Source organism: Hordeum vulgare, chromosome 7H, assembly GCF_904849725.1.
Source record: "Hordeum vulgare subsp. vulgare chromosome 7H, MorexV3_pseudomolecules_assembly, whole genome shotgun sequence".
NCBI classification, from domain to species: Eukaryota; Viridiplantae; Streptophyta; class Magnoliopsida; order Poales; family Poaceae; genus Hordeum; species Hordeum vulgare.
The window spans coordinates 29042811-29069725 of NC_058524.1; the positions used below are offsets into that span (position 1 = coordinate 29042811).

At 43.5% G+C, this 26915-nt stretch overlaps 1 protein-coding gene and 1 pseudogene across 1 annotated transcript; both read right to left on the reverse strand.

The window, feature by feature from the left end:
* Positions 1 to 7695: 7695 nt before the first annotated feature.
* On the reverse strand, positions 7696 to 9125 carry LOC123409451 (peroxidase 2-like). The gene is made up of 2 exons (XM_045102349.1): positions 8807 to 9125; positions 7696 to 8701 (listed from the first exon to the last, which is right to left on the reverse strand). The coding sequence occupies exons 1-2, from the start codon at positions 9029 to 9031 to the stop codon at positions 7937 to 7939; spliced, it is 990 nt and encodes a 329-aa protein (XP_044958284.1). The 5' UTR covers positions 9032 to 9125; the 3' UTR covers positions 7696 to 7936.
* Positions 9126 to 24107: 14982 nt separating this feature from the next.
* Positions 24108 to 25548, reverse strand: LOC123410585 (annotated as a pseudogene).
* Between the last annotated feature and the right edge of the window lie 1367 nt (positions 25549 to 26915).

Sequence of the window (26915 nt, forward strand, 5' to 3'; positions counted from 1 at the left end):
ATGCGCTTTACAGCATTATGACCCAAGCGGTAGTGCCACAAAAACATGGCGCTATCATTGTTTATTCTACATCTTTTGGTCTCAATGTTATGTATATGTGTATCATCGCTATCAAGATTCAATATGAACAACCCTCTCACATTGGGTGTATGACCATAAAATATATTACTCATAGAAATAGAACAACCATTATTATCTGACTGAAACGAGTAATCGTCTCGCAATAAACAAGATCCAGATATAATATTCATGCTTAACGCACGCACTAAATAACAATTATTTAAGTTTATAACTAATCCTGATGGTAACTGAAGTGAGACTGTGCCGACGGCGATTGCATCAACCTTGGAATCTTTCCCACGCGCATTGTCACTTCATCTTTCGCCAACCTTTGTTTATTCCGCATTTCCTGCTTCAAGTTGCAAATATAAGCAACAGAACCGGTATTGAATACCCAGGCACTACTACGAGAGTTGGTTAAGTACACATCAATAACATGCATATCAAATATACCTGATTTTTGCTTGGCCGCGTTCTTATCAGCCAAATACTTGGGGCAGTTGCGCTTCAAGTGACCCAGTCCCTTGCAATAATAACACTCTGTTTCAGGATTAGGTCCAGCCTTGGGTTTCTTCGTCGGATTGGCAACAAGCTTGCCGCTCTTCTTGGAGTTACCCTTCTTGCCTTTGTCGTTTCTATTGAAACTAGTGGTCTTCTTGGCCATCAACACTTGATGCTCTTTCTGGAGTTCTGACTCTGCGACTTTCAGCATCGCGAATAACTCGTTGGGTGACTTGTTCATCCCTTGCATGTTATAGTTGAACACAAAGCTCTTATAGCTAGGTGGGAGTGATTGAAGAATTATGTCAGTGATAGGCTCTTGCGGGAGTTCAATCCCCAGCTCAGCTAGACGGTTTGAGTACCAGGACATTTTGAGCACATGTTCACTGACAAACGAATTCTCCTCCATCTTGCAAGCATAGAATTTATCTGAGGTCTCATACCTCTCGATCCGGGCGTTTTTCTGAAAGATAAACTTCAACTCCTGGAACATATCATATGCTCCATGACACTCAAAGCGATGTTGAAGTCCCGGCTCTAAGCCATACAAGACTGCACATTGAACTACCGAGTACTCCTCCTTACGTGTTAACCACGCGTTCAAAACATCTTGGCTAGACGTAGCGGGTGGTTCATCTCCTAGCGCAGCATTAAGTACATAATCCTTCTTCCCAGCTTGGAGGAGCATCTTAAGTTTACGATCCCAGTCTACAAAGTTGCTTCCATCATCTTTCAATTTAGCTTTCTCTAGGAACGTATTAAAATTCAGGGTGACTGTTGTGTGAGCCATTGATCTACACAAAAATATTACAAAGTGGACTTAGACTATGTTTAAGATAATTAGAGTTTAACTAATCAAATTACTCATAAACTCCCACTCAAAAAGTACATCTCTCTAGTCATTTGAGTGTTACATGATCCAAATTCACCAACTCAAGTCCGATCATCACGTGAGTTGAGAATAGTGTCAGTGGTAAGCATCTCTATGCTAATCATAACAACTATACGATTCATGCTCGACCTGTCGCTCTCATGTGTTCCGAGGCCATGTTTGCACATGCTAGGCTCGTCAAGTTTAACCCGAGTGTTCCGCGTGTGCAACTGTTTTGCACCCATTGTATGTGAACGTTGAGTCTATCACACCCGATCATCACGTGGTGTCTTGAAACGACGAACTGTCGCAACGGTGCACAGTCGGGGATAGCACAATTTCATCTTGAAATTTTAGTGAGAGATCACCTTATAATACTACCGTCGTTCTAATCAAAATAAGGTGCATAAAAGGATTAACATCACATGCAATTCATAAATGACATGACATGGCCATCATCTTGTGCTTCTTGATCTCCATCACCAAAGCACCGGCATGATCCTCTTGTCACCGGCGCCACACTATGATCTCCATCAACGTGCTACCACCGAGGTTGTCGTGCTATCTATACTATTACTACTAAAGCTACAACCTAGCAATATAGTAAACACATCTGCAAACACAAACGTTAGTTTAAAGACAACCCTATGGCTCCTGTCGGTTGCCATAGCATCGACGTGCAAGTCGATATTAACTATTACAACATGATCATCTCATACATCCAAAATATCACATCACGTCATTGGCCATATCATATCACAAGCATACCCTGTAAAAACATGTTCGACGTCCTCTAATTTGTTGTTGCATGTTTTACGTGTCTGCTATGGGTATCTAGTATAATCGCGTCTTACTGACGCAAAAACCACAACGGAGATGTGCAAATTGCTATTTAACCTCTCTCCAAGGATCGCCTCGGTCAAAACCAATTCAACCAAAGTTGAAGAAACAGGCACCCGCCAGTCATCTTTATGCAACAAGTTGCATCTTAGTCGATGAAACCAGTCTCTCGTAAGCGTACGAGTAATGTCGGTCCGGACCGCTTCAATCCAACAATACGCCGAATCGAGAAAAGACTAAGGAGGGCAGCAAATCGAACATCAACGTCCACAAAACCTTTTGTGTTCCACTCGAGATAACATCTACACATGAACCTAGCTCATGATGCCACTATTGGGGAATGTTGCATGGGAAACAAAATTTTCCTACGCACACGAAGACCTATCATGGTGATATCCATCTACGAGAGGAGACTAGATCTACGTACCCTTGTAGATCGCTAAGCGGGAAGCGTTAAGAAACGCGGTTGATGTAGTGGTACAGCTTCGTGATTCAAATCACCATCTTCCCATGATGGGTTCCGATCTAGCACCGAACGGACAACACCTCCGCGTACAGCACACGTACAACTCAATGACGATCTCGGCCTTCTTGATCCAGCAAGAGAGACGGAGAAGTAGATGAGTTCTCCGGCAGCACAAAGCCAGCCCCTTCTGTCACCGAGTTGTCGCCTCGTTTGTTTGAGGCCCCTCCGTCAGTACTTTGCCGAGTTCCTTTACCTCGGGACTCGGCATCCCAAGGACTTTCTCATATTTTGAATGATTGTCGAGTTGGTTTTCTTCGTCAGGTTTGTCGTGTTTCATGCCATTGCCCAGTTCATTTAGGCATGTTCTTGGCAAACTGCTAACATTGCCGGGCTCATGATAAAATACACTCGGCAAACTCCGGGAAATATGCATCTTCGTCAATTACGGTATACTAACTTTTTTTTTGGGTAACAGGTATATACCAACTGATTCAGGGAATCATGGCAGAGGTTCAGATGTCATGTTCAAAACATCCAAAATCGCTATCCAAAACATGTTACATGAATAACTTATTAACTTTACTAGCAAAAGGGCCCGTGCGTTGCATCGGGAGAAAAAAATACCATACGCTTTTAATCTTTTTATAATCATTTTGATTTATTAAAATAATAAGCTAACTAACTAATGTAGTTAGTTCTATCCTATTTTGTTGAGAAATCAACCCGTCCATTGTTAATCCCACCATGATGAAAAATTGAACGAAACAAGCAAAGCAAAACAAAGAGGCTACGTGAATTGATCAATGGACTGTTATCTTATTTCACTCATGGGATAGAAAATGTGGGATCAGATGACAAACTGGAGGTGGTGTTCCATTCTTTGTCTCTACAATAATGCAATCTTACATTCAATACATTCATTCATCAGCAAACAAATCCCCACAAAACAAAATTTCTTGCCGGTGCTTGGCACACGGTTGGACGCATGGGGAGGGATCTCACTAGATGATGAGTTCCTGCCGGAGGAGGGGATACGATGAGGGAGAAAGGGTTAGGCGCCTCTATCTGGCCATAAGGAGTCGCCGTTGCCGCGCCATAACCTCGGAGTTCCCCGTATGAGTCATGGAGGCCCGTCTCCGCCTGCATGTACTTCGCTCCGCCGCGCCTTATCCGCGCACCGCCGCCGTTCTGCATCGAGCAGACGCATCATCCCTAGTCACTGTAGCTGTCGCGTTGATTTGATCCAGAAGCCGTGCTCGAGCGCTGAAACGGGGGCAATAAGCGGGCAGAGGTACGGCCGCGGAGGCGGGTGGATTGAGATCGACAGCGGTGGTGGTTGAGGTCCGCCGCGGCGGCGAGTGGTTTGGCAGCGGCCTGGGCACAGGCCAGGGTGGACCAGGGTCGACGTGATGCGCTCGAGCACCGCAACGGGGGCAGTGAGCGGGGAGAGGTACGGCCGCGGAGGCGGGTGGGTTGAGATCGGCAGCGGTGGCGGTTGAGGTCGGCCGCGGCGGCCTGAGCTCAGGCCAGGGTGGCCCAGGGTCGACGGGAGGAGGCGATGCGTATGGGTATAATTTTTACAGCGAATCATTTTTTTCTTTTGCGTTGCAGATAAATGATGGAGCGCGGGTTGAATAACAAAAATTACAGGGGCTATTTTATAAAAATGACGCGGTGGGTTTTCCGACGGAAGCAATAGCCGCTTTATTATTTTACTAGCAAAAGGGCCCATGCGTTGCAACGGGAAAAGAAATACCACACGCTCTTAATTTATAAAAAATGGTCTATAATCTGAGAATTTGTAGTTACGACACAAATAAAGATGGTTTTATCCTACAAAAATGCTGTTCAAAATTTCACAAGTCTTCTATTTTAACACGGCTTGCATGTAGATTTAATACGTACAAAGAATCAGTCAAGTGACCTTCAGTTTCATCTCTAATCCTGATTTTGTTGACGTGTTCATCCCCAACCCGGATGAGTACCGGTATGAAAGAAAGACGAATAATGACTTATTTATTAAGATTGCACCCTAGATAGTATTTTTATTAAATGTTTAACAGATAAAATAATATCATATTTAAATTCTACATATTTTTCTAATCAAATTCAATATATAATATGTTAAATTTGGAGTTACGGTTTAAAAGATATGAGTATTTTAAAAAACATTTAATATATACTACGAGTTTAATGTCATAAACAGTAATTTTTGTTACGAGTTGCAAACATGGTTTTCTTACTTGGATTTTATTTTTGATTTCATGGCGTTAAGCCATTGATTGGAACTAGGGCCCACCATTCCTTCCTTGTAATATGTAGGTTCATCATCCTCTTGTATAAATATCTCGTTCTCAAACTAGTGAAGCATGTATGACAAACTATAGTTGTCCTGCGTGGCTTAGCTGCAGTCTTGCCTGAAGTCTTCGCACCAAATGCTGGAACTTCCGGTAGTTGCATAATTAGTTCCAAGGCCTCAGCCCCTTGAGTTGTGGACGAAGATTGAGTAATCTCATTTCGTTGCACTGTCTTTTCACTCACCTCTTTCGCAAGAAACTCTTTCATGAGAAATGTTTTGTTATTCGAGATTCAGTGAGGGTGGGGGCGGGGGAGGCGGCGACGACGAATATGGTTGTGGGCGCAAGGAAGTCTACGTTGGCATGGCAGGTACGGCTATGGGTGAAATAAATGTGAGTGACGGTGTCGGCAGGCGCGGCCCTGAGGGGGGGGGGGAGGGGCGGTCGCCCCGGGCCCCCCGGGACCTGAGGGGCCCCCAACTCAGGTATGTGTGAGCACCCAACCCCCAATCAGCCAAAGATGCCATTAGAGCAGTTAGAGACTAGAGAGTAGCTGCGGTATGGCTTTAGGAAGAAGAAAGCTGAAACGGTATTTCCTTTAGCTACTTGGGCTTTGGGCCTTTGTTTCCTTTTGCTGAATCGTGGCATTAAGTGGTGGTGGGCTTTTCCTGAAAGAAGTAATGGTGGGTTATGTGTAAGAAAAAGTGGTGGGTTATGTGTAAGAAAAAGTGGTGGGTTATGTGCAAGAAAAAGTGATGGCCGGCCACACCAAACTAGAGGAGGAAACGAGCACATGGTACACAACTTATAAATTAAAAGAAGAAGATTGGTGACCAATTGACATGCTTGCGTGTTGTCTGACATTACAACCCTGACAAACTAATATTACTTTCTTTTTTTTTGTAAAATAAATCTATTTTTTATTTTGCAAGCGTAGCAAACTAATACTGTATCTCGATAAGAAAAATAAACATATCAAATTTAGTATATGTGCGGTGTCCATAAACAAAAGTATTGTAGCGGAGACCAAGAGCGGCACGCACGATGACGACAGACTGACGCCATGGATGTGCACTATGGTCATTCCGTATTATGAATTGAGAGTTGACTGTTCTACTTTGGTGTTAATATTCATATGTGTGATTCTAATTGTTATTTTGCTTCTATAAGTTTCGTATATATGAAAAAGTTTTTTCACCTATTCAGTTTCTTCATACATAAAATTTAGTGTGTGCTCCGTCACCATGTTTCTGTGTAATTTGCGTGCAAATGGATAAATGTAATTTAGATGATCTTCTGTATTCTAATGCCTCGGTGTGGCGACAAACTCTTGATATCATGTGTGTCCCGGTCAGAAATGACCCATCACCGCCCTCGACGAGTCCTACCAAGATGCAGCTACATCATGCACATTAGCCCCCGCATCGACGTGATCTCATAGAAGATATGTGTCTGATTCTCTTTTCATAGATATCATCAGTAAAGACCTTGTGTGCAAGATTACTGGATTCTTTTTGGGGAGCTTCTTTTCTATCTCGCCCTGGGTCCCCGAAATCACAGGACCGGCCCTGGCTGTCGGTGGAGCCGATGATGGCTGGGAGATACATGGTGGTGATGCAGCTGGAGCTTTGGAGTTTCGTGGATGATGGCTAGGAGGTGGCAGTGTGACAGAAACTATTGTGCTGAGGTGGATGTGGTGCAGCAGAAATGAGCATCAGGTTAACTAGACTCGAATTGGTGCCCGCACGTTTTGTTTTATAGTACTGGGGGATCAAAGAAGATGGGCTTTGGTGTTCCTTATGTCGGGTGCTTGGTAAAGTAGACCATGTGACGACTCATGGCTTTCTTCATTTCAAGAAACAAAATGATAAGTGTTTATCGAGTTTCCATGAAAACTCGACAAAGCCAGCCCCCTCTGTCACCTAGTTATCGCCTCGTTTGTTTGGGGCCCCTCCGTCACGACTTTGGGGTGTTTCTTTCCAGGGACTTTTTGGTGTAGGGACTAAAAAAGACCCTTTTACTCCCATGTGAAAGAAACAGGAGGGACTTTTAGGAACTAAAAGGGGGTATTTGGGACTAAAGGAAGATGTTCCTATGGAAGGGACTTGTGGGGACTTTTTTTTTGACACTTTTTCCAACAGTGCCCCTACTTTTAGCATGCCATTTAATAACCTCTAGTATATTACTAGGGGTAACATGGTCTTTTTGCATGTCATTTAATGACCTCTAGTCCATATTTAGTCCTTGGAAAGAAACGGGTAGGGACTAAATACTTTTTAGTTGAGACTAAAAAAAGTCCTAAGAGTTTTTAAAGAAACAGGGCCTTTGTCGAGTTCCTTTACCTCTGGACTCGGCATCCCAAGGACTTTCTCATATTTTGAATGATTGTCGAGTTGGTTTTCTTCGTCAGGTTTGTCGTGTTTCATGCCATTGCCCAGTTCACTTAGGCATGTTCTTGGCAAACTGCTAACATTGCCGTGCTCATGATAAAATACACTCGGCAAACTCCAGGAAATATGCATCTTCGTCAATTACGGTATACTACCTTTTTTTTTTTTTTTGAGTAACAGGTATATACCAACTGATTCAGGGAATCATGGCAGAGGTTCAGATGTCATGTTCAAAACATCCAAAATCGCTATTCAAAACATGTTACATGCATAACTTATTAATTTTATTATCCCAAATACAAAGAACATTGTTTTCCGCAGCCCATTTACACATGTACATTCCATATACACAAATAATTCCGTTGGCGCAAATAGAACTAAGAAATGACAAATGAAAAGACAAGAAATGTAGGTGCTAAAAAAAGAAAGTTCGCATGCAGGATGAAGCAAAACACTGGACGATCCTTTGACATGCATGCACGTAGACGTACATGCACGCACTTAATTGGTACTAGTTGATTGCGCGGCAGTTCTTCCTGATCTGTCCCTGGTCACCGGTCTTGACCTCGATGCCGGCCATCTTCACCATGGCCTTCTCGAACCTGTCCTCCCACCATCCGGGGATGTTGGCGTTGTCCACCACCATCCTCGCCGTCTCCTCGGAGGTCAGGAGCGCCGCGTCGGAGGTGAAGAGCACCGTGTGCGACAGCACGTTCTTGTAGTACTGCCTGTCCAGGTCATTCGGGGTCACCACGTCCTGCATCACTGTGGGGTCATTGCCGCCCGGGGCCGCATCAGCGGGGCATTGGTCACGCAGGAACGCGGCGAGGCCGCCGTTGATGTCGGAGGGGGCGTTGAGGCGGTCAGGCACAAAGGAGGAGCAGTGGGAGCGACCGATGGTGTGCGCTCCGGACAGGATGACCAGGTCCTCCGCGTCCAGGCCCTTGACGACGAAGCTATCGACGAGGTCGCTGAGGTTGGACGTGGGCGGGGCGAGAAACTTGAGGGGCTCGGAGGCGTTGGAGAAGGTGCCGTCACGGCGGCCCGATGGCACCTCGAAGTGTACCTTGCCGGCGTTGAGGATGCAGGACGCATCGCGGGCCGCGAAGGCGATGATGTCCGCGCAGGACACGGTGCCCGGACAGGCCACCTCAAGGGCTTCTTTAATGGCGTCGATCAGCTCAAAGCCGCGCAGCGACGGGTTGTTTGGCGGGCTGAGCTTCTCCGGCGTCGGGCTGAACGGGGTAGGATCCAGGAGAACCGAAGCGTCACAGCCCTAATAAGGTGATCACCGACGACAGACTCGACAAAATCAATCATCTATATATCAAAGTACGTATAACATACATGTTTGCATTGCAATTTATTTCTTGCAATGTACCTCGACGAAACAGTCGTGGAAGAGCATTCGGATCATGGCGGCGCCATTGCCGGGGTTCTGGGAGATGGCCTCCATCATGACGCCCTTGACGACGGCCTCCGCCTGGGGGCACCTGTCGTGGTAGAACCCGATCTGCAGAGGGCTGGCCCGGCACCCCACAGCGAGCAGCAGCAGCAAGGCACACGCCACCAGAACCTGCAGCTTCTTAACAGCAGCAGCCGCCATTGTTTCAAGATAGCTCGACTTCTTGACTAAGATTGAAAGATGGGAAGTGGGAGGTGATGGATCGATGGGTTGGGGAATGCCTGTTAGCTGCTGTATATAGTTTCAGCATGATGCTGCTTATATAGGTGAACATTCGAACTTTCGAAACGTATGTTGTGACGTATGTTGCTTATTTACGTATGTTGTGCCATGCATGTGCTTCGTTGGAACGTTACTACGTACACCGGCCGGTAGTTGCCATCAGCACTCGTCGACGTCCAGTTCGCAGTGGCACCGGGAATTAATCAGAGGCCGGTGGTAATGAATGGTTTGATACATAAATAGCCCTGATGGCCAGTTCCCTAACCTTGACATTTTTAGAAGATGAGCTCACTAGCCCTGATGGTTACATGCGGTTGACTTGACTCTTACGTATGAATTGGCCATGTATAAGCTGGAGTGGAGCTAGCTATTTTATAGCAGTATAGTTGCTAGATCAAGCAACTGGTTGATGTGCTCACCAGTGGCAGATGGGGACGTATGTTTTTCTGGCTGTTGAGAGGTCAGGTTAGGTAATATAAGAACATTTCCTTTGTGACCTTTCTCTGTGTGTGCGCTTCGGTGTCTCAAATCCTTTAGGGCCTGCTTGGTTCATCGTTTTGAACCCCAAAACACTTGTAAAATATACTCCTGTGAAAAAAATACGGATGGGCCGATTGGTACGTCGTTTTTGGGCCGTAACTTTTACACTTGTTTTCTGGTTTACATCCGTAACACGCCGGTATTCGACACAGACCGATCCCCATCGTTTTCCCCCACCGTCTCGCTCGAAACCCTATCCAGCTCGCTGCGCCGCCGGTGGGCGCCGGCGCAGGTGTCCGCGAGGCCCGAGGACAGCGAGGGCGGCGAGGCCCGAGGACAGAGAGGCGGCGAGTCGGCGAGGCCTGACAACAGTTAGGCGGCGAGTCGGCGCGGCGCGACTACAGCGAGGCGGCGCGGCGCGACTACAGCGAGGCGGCGCGGCGCGACTACATCATCTCCTCCTCCTCAACGGCCTCCTCTGCCGACGGTATGTTGTTGCTGGAGACTGGAGATTTGTTCCTTTTGATACTTGTTGCTGCCTATGATTTGTGAAAGCCATGATGCAATTTAGTTAGAACTCATATGGCGTGCTTTTCTATGATGCAATTTGGTTAGAAGTTCAGAGCATGGTGTTTAACTATCGATTGTAGCACTGTTGCCCAGAGCAAGAAATGCCCAGAGCACGAAAAGCTTTCTCCTCTTTAGTTGGTTTTTTATGGATGACAGTCGCGAAATTCCCTTTGTGGATGACAGTCGTGAAATCCCCTTTGTGGATGGATTCAGTCCAAGTTCCACCAAAGAATTAGTAGTATAAATTTATTTACTTGGGCATGTGATTGATTTGGTGCAGATCACTCTTGTGGACCGACTCGCTGCTGCTGATTGGTGTGTCTAACGTATTGTTTGCTAAAATGCTAATTTGATTAAATTGTTGTACTAATTGCTGCTTTAGCAGACATAACATGTTCAACTTTTGTTCGTATGTTACTAGTTATATATAGCTATCTAGTTATCTAACTTCTGTCCATTTTTGCATTTTGATACATCTACTAAATATAAGATATATAATTGCGGCACCTATTGTTGCTACTATTTATTTTGTAATCTCTTCTCGCTAGATAATGGATACGAGTAACCATGATGATGGATATGAGTCATGTACTGATTCTGAAGAAGAGGAGGAGGAGGAGATGATGTTTCTTGTCTTCCCAACATTATATTGTATATCTTTTAGGAGAGAAAAAATTCCAATGAACACATCCATTCTTACGGGAGCTAAGTATATCCGAGAAATATTGGATGGCCACCCTCAACGGTGCCTTGATATTCTTAGGATGGAATCCCACATCTTCCAAGCTCTATGCGACCATCTTAGATCTAGAAAACTTCTACGAAATTCAAAATGAGTTAGCGTTGAAGAGCAACTAGGGATGTTTATGTACATGCTTTCCAGGAATGCGAGTTATCGTACGCTGACTGATAGATTTCAGCACAGTCCGGAAATGGTGCATAGACATATCAATGGATGCTTCAACGCTATGAGTTCATTGGCGTTTGACTTTATCAAGCATGGTTCGCTAGATACTCATTGAAAAATATCAACAAATCCCCAGTTTTGGCCTTTCTTTGAGGTACACGCCATCCCTTGATATGTACTTTAGGATTTATATCATCCCTTAGTATCACATATAGTGACCATAACTTGTTTAATGCAGAACTGCATAGGGGCAATAGATGGGACTCATGTTCCCATGACCATAGCATCCAATGAGGCTGCTCCATACAGGAATAGAAAGGGGACCCTCTCCCAAAATGTGATGGTCGCCTGTGACTTCGATCTCAACTTTGTTTATGTATCAGCTGGTTGGGAGGGGTCTGCCTCAGATGCTGGAGTACTGAAATCTGCCATTCAATCTGGTTTTCATGTACCTCCGGGCAAGTACTATTTGGTTGACGGAGGTTACGCAAATACGCCACAGTTTCTAGCTCCGTACCGTGGAGTCCGTTATCATCTACAAGATTTTGGTAGAGGTGGTCCTCGTCCAAAGAATCCGAAAGAACTTTTCAATCTAAGGCATGCCCGCCTACGGAACCATATAGAGCGCACGATTGGTGTCTGGAAAATGCGATTCCCTATTTTAAAAGTTGGCACACATTACCCAATTGACACTCAAGTCAAAATTCCTATGGCGGCAGCAGTATTTCACAACATAATCCGGAGTCACAGAGGTGATGAACAATGGCTAGATACACAAGAAATGCAGATTGATCCTCTTTTATTTGTCACTCTTCCTGATGGAGATGACAGACCTCGACATGTGACTACACCCTCAAGCAATCAAAGGGACCTTGGTAATTCCATGAGAGATGAAATTGCCAACAGGATGTGGACGGACTATCAAAGAATTCTAAGAGAAAGATCATCACGGAGATCTGTTGGCTAATGAATTTAGTTTTTATTTCTATCAAAGTAATTTATTGTAATGATGTGGAATTTGAGATATAATATAACATTGTAGTTATGTTATTAGGATTTTGCATTTTCAGATTCTTACTTGATGTGATTTTGCATTTTGAGATTCTTATATTTCTTAATGTTTGAGTTATGTTGCTTGATGTTGATTTATTGCTAAAGTTACATTGTCATAGGTTCAATATGACGCAAAATAGGGCTAAGTGGACAGCAAGATATGAGAAAGGTCTTGTTGAGATACTTACAGAGTACAATCTATCTCATTATCGTGGCCAAAATGGGTGGACTACTGAAGGATGGAATCAAGTTGTTAAAGAATTGAACAATTTATATCCAGAGGCAAGATTTACCAAGGATCAGGTCCAGGATAAGGAAGCTCAACTGAAGAAGCACTACAAAAATATCAAGTCCATAGTCAACCGTTCTGGAATATCGTGGAATGATGTTGCATGTGTGATTAACACAACACCTGAAAAATGGGAGGAGATCATTGCGGTAAGTTTTTATTCCTTGTAGTGCATGTACTTTCCTTTGCCTATGCATGATTTGCTCAACCTTTCTATTGATTATATAGGAGGATTCAAAGCTCAAAATGTATGAAGGAAAAAGTTTCCCCTTGTATGAGGCATTGGGTGTGCTCTATGAAGGGCACATTGCTCAAGGAAGGCATTGTCTCACATCAAGGAAGCCTCCGACTATCACAAAATCAGGTAGCAACTTTGGAGCAAAGGAGAAGATGGTTGCCAGCACCAGCAAGAGAAATACAAGAGATCGAAGCGATGACAACATGAGGACTCCTTCGATAATTCACATCAATGATATTCCTGCATGGGATGATGTTGATGGAGATGCTGAAAGAGAAAACACTGTCCGTGACGAGGAAGATTTTGGCAGTGATGCTGATGGAGACCATCCACAAATAAGTGAATCAAGTGCCAAAGGAAGGAAACCCAAAAAACGGAGAAGTGCCACATCTGTACAACGCCTTGAAGATTCAATGATGGCGTATGTGAATTTCAAGAAAGAGCAAGCTACTAAGAAGGAGAGAGTGTCACAACAAGGGAAACAACCCTCAATTACAGAATGCATGGAAATCTTGAATGATATGGAAGATGTGCCCGACGAGGTGAAAATCTTTGCCTCTGATGTTTTCAAAGATGCAGCAAACCGTGAGATTTTCCTGGGTTACAACTCAAGACTACGGGGTATGTGGTTAAAGAAGGAAGTCGACAAGATCAGTCATCAGCCTCCTCCTTGTAAGTCCCATAAAACTTGGTTTTCTGCATTTATTCTCCCCATTAAAGATAAGTTTCCAAGGCTTATTTGAGCGAGTATTCCTTTGCAGCTCGGTTTTCACCTGGCGATATTCCTTCAATTAATCGGGTGCTTTGATCATAGGTATTGTCCTTGCTCCCTCTCCTCTCAAAGATGCTCATGCCTATACTAATGAACCGGTTGGACGAGAGCGCGAGCATGATCTTTAATCAGTACTACGTCACATTCTGAAAGAACCTTGTGAAGTTCAGGTTGCTAGTAGTTCAGCCATTTCTGTTATCTAATTTCCGAAGTTTACTGCATCGGCATGAGCAGGTTAACTTGGTTGTTAATGTACTTCACATGACTGTGAGGTAGACAAATGTTCATTTACCCTACCATGTGTTAAGTAACGGACCTTCAGTTTCCTATTTCAAATTAGATCAATATATTGTTAACGAACTTTGTTGTTTCGAACCACTTTTTCTTCCTAGAACCGAATTTGTTTTGCATATATGTCTATCTGAAATTAGTTTGTTTGATTTTGTTGTCCTTCTCTTAATGTTTTGCGGGTATTTTTTATATCCTAGACTCGGCAGCTAGCTCAAAACTGTGCAAAAGTTGGCCACTGGCCTGTACTACTAGACAATCTGTGCTATGCGTACAAGTATCTTTTGTAGGGTTGTGAAACATATAAGCACTGAATTTTGTTTCTTACTGTCAAGAATTTAAGATGGCAATTTGTGTGGTGGACTGCATGCCAGCACTTCATGTTCCGTTTATCTACAGGCATTTTCCGTTTAATTGTTTTATTGTTGCAGTGGCACTTTCATTGTCAAGCTATATTTGCATTGGTTCTGTGTATACTGAACTTGAATGGCATGTGCAAAGTCGAGATCGTCATGGCCTTTGAGGAAGAGTTCAGCTTCGAAATCCCCGACAATGAGGCAGAGAAGATCGATTCCATCAAATCAGCAGTTGACTTCATCGCATCGCATCCTCAAGCAAAGTAAGATTTGCTTGCAGGAGTTTCTTGGTTCCTCCTTTGACTTACGCATTGTCTCGAGGATGAATGCAACCGAAAAAAGACCTGTTTTTCTGTATTTGCCCAGTTGGTGAGAATGGTCTTAGTTTGCTCCGTTGATTTTTGGCAAGTCCTTGTTTTCTCCCCCCATCTACTGCAATAAATAATGATACACCATTTGGCTGTGGATCTGTGATTTTATTTGCTGGAGGTAACAGCACGACAGAGTTGTGATGCTGGATGTGCGCGTGTGCCATGGCTCATGCTAATTTGTGGGGAATGGGAACTCAAATTTATGGAAGTACAGTCAGTACGAATGATCTGAATTTGCAATGTTACCACTGTACCTAAAAGTTTGTGCTTTTGAAAATTTAGGCTATGGCAGCCAGGTTACAAGGGTGGTAGAAAAACAACAATCCAAACAGAAGCTGGGGAAGCGGAATGGAAATACAATCCTGACATATATTCTGATTGTAGGCTAGTATAATACAAGTGTAAAATATTACAAGTGTAGCAAAAAAAACAACGTTCCAAACGCAGTCTTAGCGTTTCTACTTGAGTAAAAGGAACTAGCGCCCTGAAAACTTGTGTTGCGTCTCCACTTAAGTCGCACTACCACTAGTAAAAAAGAAGGCTTTGGTTCACTTGATGAAATTCCATTAGTCCCGATTCACTCACAAACCGGGATCTATGGGGGCATCGGCCCCGGTTCATGAGGCAAGGGCGCCGGCCAGGCCTCGTGTGCCATTGGTCCCGGTTCGTATGACCCATTTGGTCCCGGTTCCAGAGATGAACCGGGACCAGTCTGCCTCGCTCCTGGCTCACAACCATTAGTCCCGGTTTGTGGCTGGAACCGGGAACAAATGTTGAACTTTAGTCTCGGTTCCAGCCCCAAACCGGGACCAATGGTTGGCCTATATATACTTCCTTCCCGTGAGCAGAGCAGTGCACTGCTCTGTTTTTTTGCCCGGTCGTGGGAGAGCTTTCTGGTGCTCTAGCTCACCTCCTATGCACATGAGGTGTTCGATGAAATGTCCGAGCCACACTTAAGCTTTCTCCTCTCGAATCTCCTTGTCGAAACTCCATTTTCCTCAAGTTTTGTGTAGCTTCCGCGGTCAGTCCTGTCCCGTCCCCGTCCTCACCGCCGTCGATCACCCGCGCCCATCTAGGCACCGGCACCACCGTGGTTAGTCTCTTCTTCTTATCTTTTTTCTAAAAGAAAAAAGTTCTTACTTTTATGATTTAGATAGATATTTATGTAATTTTCTTACTTTTATTATTGTTTGTTACTATATAGTGTGATGGTTTTGGTGTCCGCCTCCATCGGTCCTCGTCCTGTCTATGATTCAGATGTGGTATATATTATCTTTTATAACTATTTGTTTTATTTAGTGTTTATGACAATTATGCCGACCAACGTGACATAGATTTTTTTTAATCTACGAGGTATGTGAACGGGAAATTTGAACTGGCATAGAAATTCTTGCCAAGAAATTGAATTTGTTGAAAAAGAAAAAAAAATACTCGAAAGAAAAATTACAAAGAGTTGAGGAGGAGAAGATGATATTGGAGTTGGATGTTGCCGATGGACGTGACGATCACAAGATGAAGATGGATGCAATGCGCTTGAAGACTAGAAAGAATAGAAAATATGACATTCATACTGAGGCTTGGTATCATTATTTGGATCAATTGGTACCTTAGTTGTGGTTATGATCGCATTTGTTGTTGCATTTAAATTTTATAGTTTTAATGTATGTTCTAATTAGATGCTCTAGAGAACTATATGTTGTTCAATAATGAGAACTATGTATGAACGTTATGTATTTATTTTGGTCACTACTATATTTTGGCTTTAATGTGATGATGAATTTCTATTAATTTGGTCACTTTTCTATTCATGATATGTTGTAATGGTTTTTAATACACTTTATTATATAACACACAAAGATGAACCGACAATGGATGTACGACGCACCTCCGAGTATATTAAGGGCGTGCAAAATTTTCTCGAAGCGGCTAAGGCAAACAAGCAGAATGATTTTATGCATTGTCCATGTACTGTTTGTGGGAATACGAAGTCTTTCTCCGACTATAAAACCCTTCACTTCCACCTGCTTCAATAGGGTTTTATGCCACACTATAATGTTTCGACCAAGCACGGAGAAATAGGGGTTATGATGGAAGACAATGTAAAAGAAGAGGATGATGACAACTACCCGCCCCCTGAATACGGTGATGCTGCAATGGGGGAAGCTGACGATCAAGAGGAACCAGACGATGTGCCCGATGATGTTCTTCGTCGCGTCATTGTTGATACACATAGAGAATGCGAAAGTGAAAGGGACATGTTGAAGTTCGATCGCATGTTAGAGGATCACAAAAAAGGGTTGTACCCAAATTGCGATGATGACAACACAAAGCTTGATACCACACTGTAATTATTGCAATGGAAGGCAGACAATGGTGTATCTAACAAGAGATTTAGTTCGCTACTGAAATAATGAAGAAGAAGCTTCCAAAGGATAACGAATTGTCCGGCAGTACGTACGAAGCAAAGAAAATTCTATGCCCTCTAGGATTGGAGGTGCAGAAGATACATGCATGCCCTAATGATTGCATCCTCTACCGCGGTGTGTACGAGGATTTGAACGGATGCCCGGTATGCGGCGCATTACGGTATAAGATCAGAAGAGATGATCGTGGTGATGTTGAGGGACAGCGCACCGGGAAGATGGTTCCTGCCAAGGCGCTCTGAAAACTTGTGTGTGCATGTGCACTTAACTCGGCACTACACGCAAACCGAAAAAACCCATCATAAAACTTGTGTTGCGGGTGCATATAAGTCACACTGGCCATTTGGACCGGTCTGCCGCCTGGTTCGGAGGTCACGTGTGGGGGTAGTTTTTTTTTTTTTTGCACAAAAGACACTCTTTTCTTTGCTAATCAAATGGTGACGTCCCTGCCTACTTTGACTGCCGTTTCTCTTTGTTTGCCGATGGGTGACGTGAGGAGTGGTGTTGCAGGTGTGTCGAGCTCGTCGGCGGCAAGTGTACCGGCGAAGATGACTGAGATGTAGCCAAAGTTGAGGACAAAAGAGGATGGACGCCCGACCAACGGTTAGCCCTCTGTCTTCACCCCTCCCCCTAATAGCTAGGGTTATCCGCTTACGCTGTCAGATTATAGGTAGATTAGGTCTACCTGAGAAACGAGCAGGAGCACTCTCTTTTCATATAAAAAGCAGTAATAGTAATAAGTATGGACGCACATTCTTTCACTTAAGCACATTACACAGTTCTACAAAATTTTACTTTGATGGCTCCGTATATCTAGGAACACTTGAATATTATATGGTCCAAGAACCCGGAGCAGTCTAACTCCTCGATTAAACGTAGGAACACTTGAATATTATATGGTCCAAGAACCCGGAGCAGTCTAACTCCTCGATTAAACGTAAACACATTACGACTTTTGGCAGTTTGTTGCAAATACATTCGGTTGACTTGACTTATGTACGTATGAATTGGCCATGTATAAGCTGGAGTGGAGCTAGCAATTTTGTAGTAGTATAGTTCCTAGATCAAGAAACTGATTGATGTGCTCACCACTGGCAGATGGGGACGTATATTTTGCTGGCTGTTGAGAGGTCAGGTTAGGTAATATGAGAACATTTCCTTTATTTCCTTTGTGACCTTTGTGTGTGTGTGTGTTTCGGTGTCTCAAATCTTTTAGCGTTTCTACACGAGTAAAAGGCGCACTGGCACTTTAAAAAGTTGTGTTGCGTATGCACTTAAGTCGTACTATACGCAGACCGGAAAAACCCTCATAAAACTTTTGTTGTGGGTGCATATAGGTTACACTGGCCATTTGGACCGGACTGTCGCCTGGTTCAGAGGTCACGCGAGGCACACATGTCACGTGTGGGGGTAGTTTTTTTTTGCACAAAAGACACTCTTTTCTTTGCTAATCACATGGTGACGTCCCTACCTATTTTACCGCCGTTTCCTTTGTTTGCCGATGGGTGAGGCGACGAGCGGTGTTGCGGGTGTGTCGAGCTCGTCAGCGGCAAGTGTACTGGCGAAGATGACTGAGATGTAGCCAAAATTAAGGACATAAGAGGATGGACGCCTGACCTACCGTTAGCCCTCTGTCTCCTTCCCTCCCCCTAATAGCTTGGGTTATCCGCTTACGCTGCCAGATTAGGTAGATTAGGTCTACGACGATTGGCTCCCCCCCTAATAGCTAGGTCTCCGATAGATTTGGTAGTGAATTAGTTTTTCTTGTAGGATTGTACCCAATCTTATGTTTCATCTGCCGATTGCTTGCTAGGGTTAGTGAATTGATCATAAATTTTGCAATATAGGTTCAGATTTAGGAAAATTCAGTATAGAGATGCATCATGGTGGCTTCTTCACAGGAAAAGGAATTAATTTGGCATATTTGGATGAAAAAGTATCCGTGTTTGATAACCTTGTTAGGAACACTTTCTGCAATGATATGATTGACTATATGTTGTGGCAATTGAAATATCCACCTGGTGAGTTAGATATGGTGTTCTGGTACCCACCAGGTAAAACACTAGGAGAATGGGACCCAATTAATTTTTAAGGAGAGGTGTTTGTTTTGTTTGTGAAGCATGTGAAACAAGTGAGATTGAAAAATTGGAATAGGAGGAAGATGACATTGCTTATAGGGTTGGCCCTGCATTGCCTCCGATATCTCCGGCGATGAGGAGTAGCTTGTCTTATTAGCTCACTATAAGGATCTATGTTCAGTTAGCTAGCTACCGGTTAATCATGTTCGGTTTACCCGTTGCATGTGCTTCTCCTGTCTTTCCTTAACAAATTGTAGTGAATTATCCTATGTATTTTTACCATGCAATCTGATCCTAGTGTATATGTTATATATGTCATGAAATGTGGTGCTCACTTATTAACTGTTTGGTTAATTTATTGTCGTGTTCACTTAACGGTTTGGTTCAGTTATGCAATGTGATGTTCAATTCTTCTGGGTGCAATTTTGTTTTGTCTTCTATATGTGAGATAAACTGAATTTGGTTGTACAAATTACATGAGAAACAGATACAATTGCTATATATACAAGTTGTCAAGCATGCTTCATTTGGTTAACTGTCTCATCTTCTAGTATGTTATACATTGTACAATGTTGTGGGTACAATTTTATATTGTTATGCATCTGAGGAATAAATTAAATTTGGTTGCACTTAATACATGAGAAACATATACAATTGCTATATTTCTTAGTTGTTAATCATGTTTGGTTTGGATAAATGGCTTTTACATGTGGCTCGAATTAATTTGCTAAATCTGCAATGTGTTCATTTTTAATCAACATATTTTGCTGATAGCATGTCAACCCTCACTTAACCTGATCAATAACTACCTTATATGTGTTGCAGGGAAACAATTGAAAGCACTGAGGTTTACAATCGATGTTTGCACATGCATGATCCTTTTGTCTAATAGTAGCACATTATTGTGCAATTGCAAAAGCCATTCAAATATTTAGGTTTTTAACAATTTGGTGTTGCACATGTAGGCCCTCCTGTTAGAGGTTTTGACCCACTGTTCGACCCTTTTTGCATATAGGGAACGAGTTGTTCATGAATATCAGTCAAGTCAAGAAAGTCAGAAAGATTGTTAGGATAAAGAAACTAGCAACAAAAAATAACAAGGTCTTCATCTGCATAATGAAGAAGACATCAGTGCACTACACGACGGTACTAACTATTATACCTTGTCCTTTTTATTCCTTTGCGCCATTTCAAATCCAAAGAAGATATTTATGCATATCCTTGTTTTCAGACCTTTTCAAAGAAGTTCACTAATGATTACCTGTCAAATCACCTGTATGGTCAAGAGGCAAGGAAGGTATTCATACAATACCCAGGGTACAATCTTGAAGTCTTCCTGAAGAGGACAAAGGATGGACGGTCAATGATCCACAGGCACTAGCCTAAAGTTGCAAAGACGTTCAACATCAATGAAGGCTCAATATTCGCCTTCCACTTCAACAATTTTCCAAATGAGATTCATGTGTGTATCTACCATCTATGATGCTAATTTCCAAAAGTTATAGATGTTGCATGTCAAACATGGTGCTAGTGCAGTTGTGTAATGGGGGTTTCTAGCTATATGCATATACGATGTAAGTGAGTGCTGAAGCTACATGATGTTGTACTCTGATGTATTTCAATTACGAAATTCTGGTTCTGTAATACGCTGAAATATATTGTATGCTTAATATGAAGTGTCAATTTGATTAATAAATGGATTACTATAATAGGCCACTTATTCTGGTGATTGAGGTTTTCTATTGCAAACGGTTATTGAGAAAACAATGTGGGCACTTGACTAACACAACACACACGGTTTTTAAGATGAAAACGTGTTCGATCAATGAACAATCACACATGCCTTCCTCTTGATAACTGTTTGCATTAGGCCACCTTGCGCAAACACTTTCCATAGAAAGATTGTGTGTAATGGACAGCCTATGCCACATTGGTCTCAATGTTATGTATATGTGTATCATCGCTATCAAGGTTCAATATGAACAATTCTCTCACATTGGGTGTATGACCATAAAATATATTACTCATAGAAATAGAACAACCATTATTATCTGACTGAAACGAGTAACCGTCTCGCAATAAACAAGATCCAGATATAATGTTCATGCTTAACGCACACACTAAATAATAATTATTTAAGTTTATAACTAATCCTGATGGTAACTGAAGTGAGACTGTGCCGACGGCGATTGCATCAACCTTGGAACCATTTCCCACGCGCATTGTCACTTAATCTTTCGCCAGCCTTTGTTTATTCCGCAGTTCCTGCTTCAAGTTGCAAATATAAGCAACAGAACCGGTATTGAATACCCAGGCACTACTACGAGAGTTGGTTAAGTACACATCAATAACATGCATATCAAATATACCTTATTTTTCCTTGGCCGCGTTCTTATCAGCCAAATACTTGGGGCAGTTGCGCTTCGAGTGACCCAGTCCCTTGCAATAATAACACCCTGTTTCAAGCTTAGGTCCAGCCTTGGGTTTCTTCGTCGGATTGGCAACAGGCTTGCCGCTCTTCTTGGAGTTACCCTTCTTGCATTTGTCGTTTCTCTTGAAACTAGTGGTCTTATTGACCATCAACACTTGATGCTCTTTCCGGAGTTCTGACTCTGCGACTTTCAGCATCGCGAATAACTCGCTGGGTGAATTGTTCATCCCTTGCATGTTATAGTTTAACACAAAGCTCTTATAGCTAGGTGGAAGTGATTGAAGAATTATGTCAGTGATAGCCTCTTGCGGGAGTTCAATCCCCAGCTCAGCTAGACGGTTTGAGTAAAAGGACATGTTGAGCACATGTTCACTGACAGACGAATTCTCCTCCATCTTGCAAGCATAGAATTTATCTGAGGTCTCATACCTCTCGATCCGGGCGTTCTTCTGAAAGATAATTAACTTCAACTCCTGGAACATCTCATATGCTCCATGACGCTCAAAGCGATGTTGAAGTCCCGGCTCTAAGCCATACAAGACTGCATATTTAACTACCGAGTAGTCTTCCTTACGTGTTAACCACGAGTTCAAAACATCTTGGCTAGACGTAGCGGGTGGTTCATCTCCTAGCGCAGCATTAAGGACATAATCCTTGTTCGCAGCTTGCAGGAGCATCTTAAGATTACGATCCCAGTCTACAAAATTGCTTCCATCATCTTTCAATTTAGCTTTCTCTAGGAACGTATTAAAATTCAGGGTGACTGTTGTGTGAGCCATTGATCTACACAACAAATATTGCAAAGTGGACTTAGACTACGTTTAAGATAATTAGAGTTTAACTAATCAAATTACTGATAAACTCCCACTCAAAAAGTACATCTCTCTAGTCATTTGAGTGTTACGTGATCCAAATTCACCAACTCAAGTCCGATCATCACGTAAGTTGAGAATAGTGTCAGTGGTAAGCATCTCTATGCTAATCATAACAACTATACGATTCATGCTCGACCTGTCGCTCTCATGTGTTCCGAGGCCATGTTTGCACATGCTAGGCTCGTCAAGTTTAACCCGAGTGTTCCGCGTGTGCAACTGTTTTGCACCCATTGTATGTGAACGTTGAGTCTATCACACCCGATCATCACGTGGTGTCTTGAAACGACGAACTGTCGCAACGGTGCACAGTCGGGGATAGCACAATTTCATCTTGAAATTTTAGTGAGAGATCACCTTATAATACTACCGTCGTTCTAATCAAAATAAGGTGCATAAAAGGATTAACATCACATGCAATTCATAAATGACATGACATGGCCATCATCTTGTGCTTCTTGATCTCCATCACCAAAGCACCGGGCATGATCCTCTTGTCACCGGCGCCACACCATGATCTCCATCAACGTGCCGCCATCGAGGTTGTCGTGCTATCTATGTTGTTACTACTAAAGCTACAACATAGCAATATAGTAAACGCATCTGCAAACACAAACGTTAGTTTAAAGACAACCCTATGACTCCTGCCGGTTGCCGTAGCATCGACGTGCAAGTCGATATTAACTATTACAACATGATCATCTCATACATCCAAAATATCACATCACGTCATTGGCCATATCATATCACAAGCATACCCTGCAAAAACATTTTAGACGTCCCCTAATTTGTTGTTGCATGTTTTACGTGACTCCTATGAGTATCTAGTATGATCGCGTCTTACTTACGCAAAAACCACAATGGAGATGTTCAAATTGCTATTTAACCTCTCTCCAAGGACCGCATCGGTCAAAACCAATTCAACCAAAGTTGAAGAAACGGGCACCCGCCAGTCATCTTTATGCAACAAGTTGCATCTTAGTCGATGAAACCAATCTCTCGTAAGCGTACGAGTAATGTCGGTCCGGGCCGCTTCAATCCAACAATACGCCGAATCGAGAAAAGACTAAGGAGGGCAGCAAATCGAACATCAACGTCCACAAAACCTTTTGTGTTCCACTCGAGATAACATCTACGCATGAACCTAGCTCATGATACCACTATTGGGGAATGTTGCATGGGAAACAAAATTTTCCTACGCACACGAAGACCTATCATGGTGATGTCCATCTACGAGAGGAGATTAGATCTACGTACCCTTGTAGATCGCTAAGCGGGAAGCGTTAAGAAATGCGGTTGATGTAGTAGTACAGCTTCGTGATTCAAATCACCGTCGTCCCACGATCCGTTTCGATCTAGCGCCAAACGGACGGCACCTCCGCGTTCAGCACACGTACAGCTCAATGACGATCTCGGCCTTCTTGATCCAGCAAGAGAGACGAAGAAGTAGATGAGTTCTCCGGCAGCACACAGCCAGCCCCCTCTGTCACCTAGTTGTCGCCTCGTTTGTTTGGGGCCCCTCCGTCAGGACTTTGCTGAGTTCCTTTACCTCTGGACTCGGCATCCCAAGGACTTTCTCATATTTTGAATGATTGTCGAGTTGGTTTTCTTCGTCAGGTTTGTCGTGTTTCATGCCATTGCCCAGTTCACTTAGGCATGTTCTTGGCAAACTGCTAACATTGCCGTGCTCATGATAAAATACACTCGGCAAACTCCAGGAAATATGCATCTTCGTCAATTACGGTATACTACCTTTTTTTTTTTTTTTGAGTAACAGGTATATACCAACTGATTCAGGGAATCATGGCAGAGGTTCAGATGTCATGTTCAAAACATCCAAAATCGCTATTCAAAACATGTTACATGCATAACTTATTAATTTTATTATCCCAAATACAAAGAACATTGTTTTCCGCAGCCCATTTACACATGTACATTCCATATACACAAATAATTCCGTTGGCGCAAATAGAACTAAGAAATGACAAATGAAAAGACAAGAAATGTAGGTGCTAAAAAAAGAAAGTTCGCATGCAGGATGAAGCAAAACACTGGACGATCCTTTGACATGCATGCACGTAGACGTACATGCACGCACTTAATTGGTACTAGTTGATTGCGCGGCAGTTCTTCCTGATCTGTCCCTGGTCACCGGTCTTGACCTCGATGCCGGCCATCTTCACCATGGCCTTCTCGAACCTGTCCTCCCACCATCCGGGGATGTTGGCGTTGTCCACCACCATCCTCGCCGTCTCCTCGGAGGTCAGGAGCGCCGCGTCGGAGGTGAAGAGCACCGTGTGCGACAGCACGTTCTTGTAGTACTGCCTGTCCAGGTCATTCGGGGTCACCACGTCCTGCATCACTGTGGGGTCATTGCCGCCCGGGGCCGCATCAGCGGGGCATTGGTCACGCAGGAACGCGGCGAGGCCGCCGTTGATGTCGGAGGGGGCGTTGAGGCGGTCAGGCACAAAGGAGGAGCAGTGGGAGCGACCGATGGTGTGCGCTCCGGACAGGATGACCAGGTCCTCCGCGTCCAGGCCCTTGACGACGAAGCTATCGACGAGGTCGCTGAGGTTGGACGTGGGCGGGGCGAGAAACTTGAGGGGCTCGGAGGCGTTGGAGAAGGTGCCGTCACGGCGGCCCGATGGCACCTCGAAGTGTACCTTGCCGGCGCTGAGGATGCAGGACGCATCGCGGGCCGCGAAGCGATGATGTCCGCGCAGGACACGGTGCCCGGACAGGCCACCTCAAGGGCTTCTTTAATGGCGTCGATCAGCTCAAAGCCGCGCAGCGACGGGTTGTTTGGCGGGCTGAGCTTCTCCGGCGTCGGGCTGAACGGGGTAGGATCCAGGAGAACCGAAGCGTCACAGCCCTAATAAGGTGATCACCGACGACAGACTCGACAAAATCAATCATCTATATATCAAAGTACGTATAACATACATGTTTGCATTGCAATTTATTTCTTGCAATGTACCTCGACGAAACAGTCGTGGAAGAGCATTCGGATCATGGCGGCGCCATTGCCGGGGTTCTGGGAGATGGCCTCCATCATGACGCCCTTGACGACGGCCTCCGCCTGGGGGCACCTGTCGTGGTAGAACCCGATCTGCAGAGGGCTGGCCCGGCACCCCACAGCGAGCAGCAGCAGCAAGGCACACGCCACCAGAACCTGCAGCTTCTTAACAGCAGCAGCCGCCATTGTTTCAAGATAGCTCGAGTTCTTGACTAAGATTGAAAGATGGGAAGTGGGAGGTGATGGATCGATGGGTTGGGGAATGCCTGTTAGCTGCTGTATATAGTTTCAGCATGATGCTGCTTATATAGGTGAACATTCGAACTTTAGAAACGTATATTGTCAACTAGAACTGGCCATGCATGTGTTTCGTTGGAACGTTACTACGTACACCGGCCGGTAGTTGCCATCAGCACTCGTCGACGTTCAGTTGGCTGACTGTGCTCCTCACAACCAGTGGGCGCCGGCGATGATATGATGATACACGATGAGTATATAGTAAGGAGTAACAAACATTAGTTCACTTACCCTGATTTTGTAGAAAATGAGCTTACTAACCCTGATGTATATATGTCTGAACAGGTCATGTGTAAGCTGGACCTGGACTGAGGCTAGCCATTTTCTAGTAATAGTAGCTAGATCAAGCAGCCGCTGATTGACGGGGATGCGTGTTTTTCCGGCCGTTGAGAAGTCATCAATCAAGTTAATTAAGAACATTTCTTTTGTGTCGGTGTGTACGTGTGCTTCGTGTTTCAAATCCGTAGTGCGAGAAATTTCCTGGGAGCTAGTAGCTAGGCCACCTTGTTTAACAGGTAGAGCAAGCGTGCATCATTAAGTACTAATTCCTTGGTAGGAACAGCCTAACAGGTAGAAGATGTGATGGGTGTAATCACACGGAAATTAATTTATGTTATGTTGTGTGGATTGAAAACATGACATTTAATCTCAGTGATCAATGCCAAATTTTGCAGTTAACCCTTGATTCAGTGTAAAATTTTGCAAGAATACATATGAAGTCAACATATTCAGTGCATGCAGAATACTCGAATTAACAGTGTGGCCAAATGTAGTGTATAGCGTGAAGAGAAAAGAAAGTGAATATATGTCTCAGATTCATATATATATGAAAAATATACATATATATAGGACGGCCGTTTGAGGCACCTAGATATGTATATATATTAACATTTATTGTATCCTTATATAGCATTTATTGATTCCTACAATAAATTACTAGGTATGTACCTCGCCGTGTATGTACGTAACTTTATTAGTACGCATATGTATACATGCACATGTATATAATTTCGTTAGTAGGTATTTACATATCCGCTTATGTATATTATTTTTCACTAGCTACAAATTATAATAAATCATTGGGTATATATATACCCGCATATGTATATTATTTTATTAGTAGGTATATCATATCCACGTATGTACATAATTTCGTTACTAGGTATACATATATATCCGCATACATATGTAATGTTTTGACTAGCTGCAAACCAAAATAAATCACTAAAAATATATACCCATGTATGTACATTATTTCATAGTTAGGTATTATATACCAATGGTATGTCTCTACGATTTGGAGTCAATGCCCAATTTGTTGGTTTTAAACAATAATTTTTTTTTCATGAATACCTAATGAAA